The sequence below is a fragment of the Leguminivora glycinivorella genome, chromosome 19, assembly GCF_023078275.1.
Source record: "Leguminivora glycinivorella isolate SPB_JAAS2020 chromosome 19, LegGlyc_1.1, whole genome shotgun sequence".
Lineage (NCBI taxonomy): Eukaryota > Metazoa > Arthropoda > Insecta > Lepidoptera > Tortricidae > Leguminivora > Leguminivora glycinivorella.
The window spans coordinates 7,621,748-7,629,637 of NC_062989.1; the positions used below are offsets into that span (position 1 = coordinate 7,621,748).

General features: G+C 38.5%; 1 protein-coding gene across 1 annotated transcript; it reads left to right on the forward strand.

Annotated features, from left to right (window-relative positions):
* Positions 1-2: 2 nt before the first annotated feature.
* Positions 3-7,809, forward strand: LOC125236594 (myb-binding protein 1A-like protein). Its single transcript, XM_048143452.1, is given in 7 exon segments — positions 3-230; positions 750-932; positions 1,514-1,613; positions 1,616-1,695; positions 3,068-3,274; positions 4,555-5,302; positions 5,834-7,809. Coding segments are annotated over 7 exon segments (3,402 nt in total). The 5' UTR covers positions 3-68; the 3' UTR covers positions 7,756-7,809.
* Positions 7,810-7,890: the final 81 nt, after the last annotated feature.

The following is a 7,890-nucleotide window of genomic DNA, read 5'->3' on the forward strand; positions in this document are numbered from 1 at the left end:
GACTCACATGTGGGTTTGGATATGAGTCTTTCTGTAAGCATGGAAATGAAATAATACAAGTTAAAAAGATGGGTGAAGAAATGGAAGTGGATGCTATAAAGCCAACTAAGGATGTGAAAGTCACTTCTTCAGTGCTGGATGCATTTGATTTGCTCAAAGCGTCCGATAAAGATTCCAAGCTTAACGGTGGCGCTAAAATAATTTCACGACTACAACAAGGCGACGAGGAGGTTAGTTTTTACCATTATCTTTAAAAATAAAATTAGAGAAGCTTGAATAAATTGACTACATTTCTTATTTATTACTTAATGAAATATTATTGTCATATTTTATCCTTATCACGATTTCTTATGACAAGTTTTATGTACCGCTCATTATCACAGGGGTTTCCTTGAAGCCCAATGTGTAGTTGATCTAGATAAGCTCACTTTCCTTTCTCAAATTGCAGGTCGTTAGTTATTATATTCAACATACATATGAAGAGGCAAAAGTAGTTCTGGCTGTAAATTTAGTTTGTTTGTTTTTTCATAGATTGAAATCATATCAATAAAAGTTAGTTTCTATAAATAATCCTATTGACAATATGACTTATAATCCACAGAAGATCTTCAAGCTTTCACACATGTTCTTCTTTATATTTAGAATTTCAAACACAACCTTGCTAATATTGAACAATAAACTCACTAAAACTTCATTGTTTAGCAATATTTCCTCACAGTAAACAATACTTATCTTTAATATCTTTACAGAACGGAAAGGAGCTTGGGTATGTTTTAAAAAGGCTAGTCAGAAGTCTCGGTGCCAATGTCCCGGACATTCGGACAGGTTACTTTGCTACCCTAGTCACACTCTTGAAGAAGTTTCAAGTAACTGTTGCTCAGCTGTTGAAACTCGTTAAGCAAGAGTTACACGCCAATGGATCCTCTAAAAGTGTAAGTAATCCTTACTAATAGGAAAATTGTAATTTGCCAGCTTAAGTCTTAGAATTTGACCTTTGACTGTAATCAAGTCTTGCAATATTTTGACACTGGGTGGAATTGATAAATTAAATAGTCTAGTATTCTACAGACAACCGGTCTGGCCTAGTCAACAGTGAGCCTGCCTGCTTAGTCAATGGACCTAGGTTTGAGGCTTTTTGCTGTGTACTTATAAACTTAACACAGCAAAAGGGAGTGTACAAGTTTCTAATGTGGTGGCAACGCACATGACACTCTTTGAGTTGCAGGCGTCCATAGGATACGGTGACCGCTTTCCATCAGGCGGACCGTATGCTTGTTTGCCACCAACGTAGTTTGAAAAAAAAAAGGGCCAGTAAGGGCATTTACTTGTGTGATTAACACTGATATTTGTTCCCACTCTGGCACACACCAATTTTGACAAACGAAAATGGCAGCAAATAAAAAAAATGTAGGTGCAAAGTCTGACCCAATAGAAATTTTCTATTATAAAGTGGATATGCCAAAGAATTCAGAGTATTTAATATTATTAATTCAATACGTATTTTATTCTTCAGGAAGTTGGTGATGTGGCACTGGGACAACTCCTAGTTTGCTGTGCCATTTTCCGCTCCGGCCACATGCTGAGGTGCTCCGAGGACGAGCAGAAAGAAATACTTTACTTTTCCTGAAAGCCAGCTCTAAGAAGTCATACCTGGGCACAGCAGCATACTTAATACTACTAGATTTCATTAATGGGGTAAGTATTTAACATCATTATTGAAAATACAAATGAGTAGCATTTTTAACCGACTTCAAAAAAGGAGGAGGTTCTCAATTCGACTGAATGTTTTTTTTTTATTTTATTTTTTTTGTCTTGTGGCTTTATCTCGCCAATTATATTTTTATGTGGGACGCCCAGGTGGAAAACGTCCGCGTGGGCGTCCCAGATATCGCTGGTGCGAGGAAGCCCTGAAAGACCTGTCCGCACTTGGTGTACCCAACTGGCGTGAAGTGGCGCAGGATAGGGCAGAGTGGCGATCTCTTGTGTCGGAGGCCAAGATCCTTTTTGGGTCGGACCGATTTTCAAAATTTTTTTTTTGATCGAACGGGTATAACCCCGAGATGGTCCCATTGGCACCAAGTCGGGTCTGATGATGGGATCTTGGAGAAATCGAGGGAACTCTTCAAATGTTATAGGCACATGTAATGTTTTTAATGTATTTTTCAAAGGTACACCAGTATTTACGCCTGATGGTAATAATTTTATGTGGCTGAGCTGATGATGGAAGGTCAACTCCTCAATGGTTAGGAGTTAAAGGATAATTCTTTCACTACTGTACATATATTCGGATTGATACATATAATATCAATAGGAACCACTAAAAATCAACAAATAAATAAACTTTTTAACAAAAAATAAAACCGCCTTCAAAAAAAAGCGCGTTACAAAACACGTAGAAACTAAAAAGCAAAAAATAATAAACCTTTGAATTCAGATTTCTTATCGTATTGCAATAATCTAAACATCCAAATTATAAACAAATCAATTATTTTTGGAGTCGGGGCCAGCCTGAGTATGGTTGGGTGGGGCCAAACAGGCAATATAGCAAGGCGACGAACAGGTCTGGCACCGACTACAAAAATAATTGATTTGTTTATAATTTTATTGCAATACGATAAGAAATCTGAATTCAAAGGTTTATTATTTTTTGCTTTTTAGTTTCTACGTGTTTTGTAACGCGCTTTTTTTTGAAGGCGGTTTTATTTTTTGTTAAAAAGTTTATTTATTAATGATTAAATTACTAATCCAAAGATTATAGAGCAAACTCTAAGTTCACAAATCACAACAATTTGAAAGCAGACTACATACTACATACCCTTCTGAAGGGTTTCAAAATCATTTTCAACTTAGGTTGGTCTAATTCTATGAGTTCAATCAAAGTTGCCTTTGTATTTGTGCTCGACTGCTTTAAGTTTCTTTGATGCTCTTATTAAATGTTAACATGGATAACAAATGAATTTTCTTAATCATTCTGTTTCCACTATTTCCTACCTAAGATAATTTCCCTTCAATCTCTAATAAATAGATAAGAGATCTATTCAATGTAGAATTATGTTTTCATTTATAGCTAAATGAGGATCAGTTCTCAACAATAGTGTGGCCTCACATCAAGCAAGAGTTCAAGAAGGAACTAAAAGAGCACTCGCTAGACTCTCTCTACTTCCTAATGGTCGTCAGCAACAAGTTCCCGGAGAAGGTCAAGCTTCGGAAACTGCTGGGTGTAACTCACATACTGTGTGAAGACAACATACATGCTATTTGTGAAAAACTTATGGTGAGTTACATTTTCTAATGATTCAATCTACTGCAGGGGAAAATTGCCTTGCTTCTAATGTGTTGATTCAATGGTGGTTCATTTATGCATCCATAATTGTCCGACTGCTGGGCAAAGGTTACCACATTCTGGGTCAATCCACCGCAAGAGTAACATGAGTCACGATTTTGTGTGTCGCATGTTCCATTTATTCACGATGCAAGTTCAAGTGATGATCTATTTCTAAATAAGTGTTACTAAATTAAAACCGAAATAAATTACACATATGAAAGAAAAAGTGACCAAGGCCTCCAGTGCCTGAGGCTGGAATCGAACCAACGTACCCTGCAATCACGGCAGATGCCTATTTCCGCTCGGCCACCCAGGTCACAGCTGCTGACCATACCGTTCTACCCTAGAGAGATTGGCCATAGAGATTACTCATATGAGAGATAATTTCGACCTCAGCAGCTGTGACCTGGGTGGCCGAGCGGAAATAGGCATCTGCCGCGATTGCACGGTACGCTGGTTCGATTCCAGCCTCAGGCACTGGAGGCCTTGGTCACTTTTTCTTTCATATGTGTAATTTATTTCAGTTTTAATTTATATATATAGTTGTGTGACTACTTTATGATAGCACAAGTTGAAATATTTTCAATAGAATTTAATTTGTCTTGTGTTAATTAGAATTAGGTGTTACTACTTCAATATTACGGCTAACCGGACCCTTTGGCACAGGAGTTATCCAGGCTTTTTTCCAAATAGCTGGAACACAACCTTCCTTGATAGACTTATAGAAAATTATTGTAATTGGAGCTGTTAGGGAAGCATAACAATTTTTAATAAAAAGTGGGTGTACCCCTTCAGGTGCACCCTTATTCACATTAATAGATTTGAGATATCATGCTACAATTTCTTTGCTAACTTCAACTGAATACATGTCTACTTGTATCTATTTCTAAATAAGTATTACTTTCTCGATATACGCATAGATCATTTCATTTGTAGCTGTAGTTCAAATAAACACTCAATGAAGTCGTGACTCACGTTACTTTTACGTGGATTCACCCTTCCTATTATTCTATCGCCTGACCATTAAACTCTTTCCCCAGCCTCTGCATATTAAAATAGACCTAGTGTTATGAATTCAAAGGTTTAGGACCGTTTAAACGTATCGAGCGCGTTAGCGGCCGTTTCGGCGATACTAGCTTACAAGCGAGTTACATATCCCTTAACACGCTTCTGGCTAAGAGCTAGTCTGACCAGTGTTTTGTCTAAAAACTCGTTTATTTCAATTTCAGAGTGGCATAGACTTCAACTCCCTAAGTCACCCAATATTCAAAGAAATAGGTCTAAGAATCGCCGAATCCCCACACCTCGTCCTCTTCTGGACGTCAGGCATCGACAGCCAGCTGGTCAAACACAACAGGAACAGAGAACTAGTAGCCGTCAATATGCTCACCACCATACTCAACAACTTGAAAGATAATGTGGAAGCCATCCCAGAGTTGATCAGCAAGAACTTTTTCAAACTCTTCATGGACTGGTTCAAAGGCCTCCAAACAGCCAGTAAGATTAGAAACAAAAGAGAAAATGAGGATGATCATAAAATAATGATCAAAAAGGAAAAAGATTTGCTAAACGCTCTGAATAAAGCTCTTAAATCTGAAAAGGTTGTCAGCAAAATCCGTGTAGAAGTGTTAAAGAAATTGTTGTTTGACCCTGGTGAGTTGAATTTCACTGAAATCACAGGTACGAGTATTGTCAAATCTATTATAGCTGACCTTGATAAAGATGGAGTAAAGAAATTGGCAAAGAAATTCAGAGGTATACTGTCAAACACTGACAAGTTTGTAAGAGGGGATGTTGAAAGAAACTGGTTCAACAACGAAAGGATGAGAGCTGCAGAACTTATATCGTACCTCGTGACCCACGACGCGGTTAAAGACGACACGGAGTTTAAGCTGACGCATATGAAGTTGCTCATGTGCTTCGGTTTCTTTAAGATCAGCAGTGGAGACAATGGGACCGTCAGCAGTGATTTATCAAGTAAGTCTTTCTCTTATAATTATATCGTAACTAGCGACCCGCCCCGGCTTCGCACGGGTACTATACCTACATGTAAACCTTCCTCTGGAATCACTCTATCTATTAAAAAAAACCGCATCAAAATCAGTTGCGTAGTTTTAAAGATTTAAGCATACATAGGGACATAGGGACAGAGAAAGCGACTTTGTTTTATACTATGTAGTGATAACTCTGAATGTTTTGACATGAGAAAGACCAGAATTTTAAATGTTAGTTACTTTCATTAAATTTATATTGACCCGTGACCATGATGCGTGTAACTATGTTAAATCGGGAGCTCGGCTCGACAAAAACCAAAAAGGTAATCACGGCCTCTGACACATCCCTATATAATATATTCCTGTCGATATAAGTTTAATGAGAAGTAGCCATGCAGGAATAGTTCTTAAAACAGCATGCACAAATTACTAATTGTTTCCTAAGAATATCTGCAAGAGTTCATCAGGCCGTATAGTGTGTTACATGTATTAATAGATGTATTATTCTCCACAGCTTGCACCAAGTCTTGCTTCTACCGCTGCTTCACGTCCCGCTTCACAAACGTGGACAGCCTAGTCGAAGTCCTCTCCTCTCTCGCAGATTTCATCAACACCATCCTGCAGAAGGAACAAGTCCGCGCCAAACTGGAGAAACAGTTTCCTAAAGAAAACATGGAGTGCTGGGAACTGCTCACTGAAGTCACCGGCAAAATACAACAGAATGAACCTAAATCCAAAATTGATAAGGTCTTCCTTGTACTACTCTACCAACTTGGTTTGTTCTTATTCTCTGAGCCGGACCATGTCAAAATGGCAAGAAGTTCCATTAAAGAATTGAAAAGTTGCTATGACCATTACAGGAAAGGGCAAAAGAAAAATAAAAAGAAAATAAAGGAGGGCAGTTTAGCTGAAGAGGAGCCAGAATGGATAGAAGTCTTAATCGAAGTTCTATTATCTATTTTGTCCACTGAGTCAAGTGTTCTTAGGTCTGTGGTCCAATGTGTGTTTAGATTGCTTTGGGAGTACATAACACCTACATCAGTGGGACAGATCCTTTCTGTATTGGACCCTGACAGTGAAAATAATCCATTGACAGAAGACAGTGAGTCTGAAGATGGTGATGATGACAAAAGTGAATCTGAAGATGACAATGCCGATGATGATAATGATGAGAATGAAAAAGAAAATGATGATGAGGACAGTGATAGTGATGTGGATGAGGATGACAAAGTGACGGTTCCAGACCAACTCAGGATAGCAGTTCAGAAAGCTCTGGGCGCCGCTGCAGACTCCGACGTAGAAAGCGTCGATGCCGATATGATCGATGAAGAAGAGGGCCATAAACTAGATGAAGCCCTTGCAGAAGCCTTCAGGCAGTTCAACCAGGGCAAAGGCAAAAAGACCAAAAAGGACCGCAAAGACAAAAAAGCCCTCTCCGATTTTAGAATAAGAGCTCTAGACTTAATCGACATTTACTTAGAAAAAGAACTGTCCATGGACATATGCTTGGGAATGATCGCGCCTCTCACGCGATGCCTGGAATTCTGCATCCAGGACACCCAGTTCAGCGAGTTGGAAAACAGAGTACGAAAAACGATAAAAACGCTAACGAAAATCCGGAAATTTTCATCCACAGAAGGAATAACTATAGATATTTTATGTGACAATCTAAAATCTATAATTGACAAAGGATCCAGATCCCATTTCATGTTCCAAGCCGTTGGCGATATTATAACACAATTCGCCACATTCATTATACACTGCTCTTTAAAAATCGAAGGCAATGCCAACCCGAAAAAGTCGCCTAAAAAGCAAAAGCAGTCCACGTCGCCACTTATAACAATATTCCAAGAAGCGCTACAAAGTTACTTCCAAAACCGAAACTGTCTGTTGCCGATCATTTTCTTCCACAGCGTCTTGCAAACGGAATGGAACGGGAATTATGAACTCGTGCCTGTTATTGTAGACAATGTATTCAATGACAACGTCAGACAATTCAGACGAAACGAAGGTCTCGAACTCATGACTGGATTTTACCGGTCCCTGAAACGGTCCAAGCCTACAGGCGAAGCCTTAAACAAGCTGAACAATCTTGAAACCGACTTCCAAAACAAATTATTCAGTACCTTAAAAAGTGATAGTGGGTTCGAAGCTAAGAAGAACTTCTTCAACATATTGAAGAAGTTGATAAATATCATGAAAGCGTTCCATGAAAGCTGCCATATTCCTTCAAATATCAACTTCAAAACAGTGACGGAATTAGTAGGAACTTCTAAAGGTACCGCCAAAAAGAATGTAGCTCAGACTCAAGAGCCTAAGCAGAACCAGCAGACCAAGAAACAGAATACTAAAAAGAAAAAGCGAAAGTTGGAGAAAATGAATGGCCACGCGGAACCGGCGGGGAAGAAGATGAAAAAGAGTTCCGAAAGTGAATAAGTGTTAACTTAAGTTACAATATACATTTTTTCGAATAAAATTTTAATAAATCGAGTAATTGCTTATTTTATCCTACGGTACCTTTACAAAATAGAGTACCCATTTGGTACTGATTGTCTTGTACAAGCTGCTGAA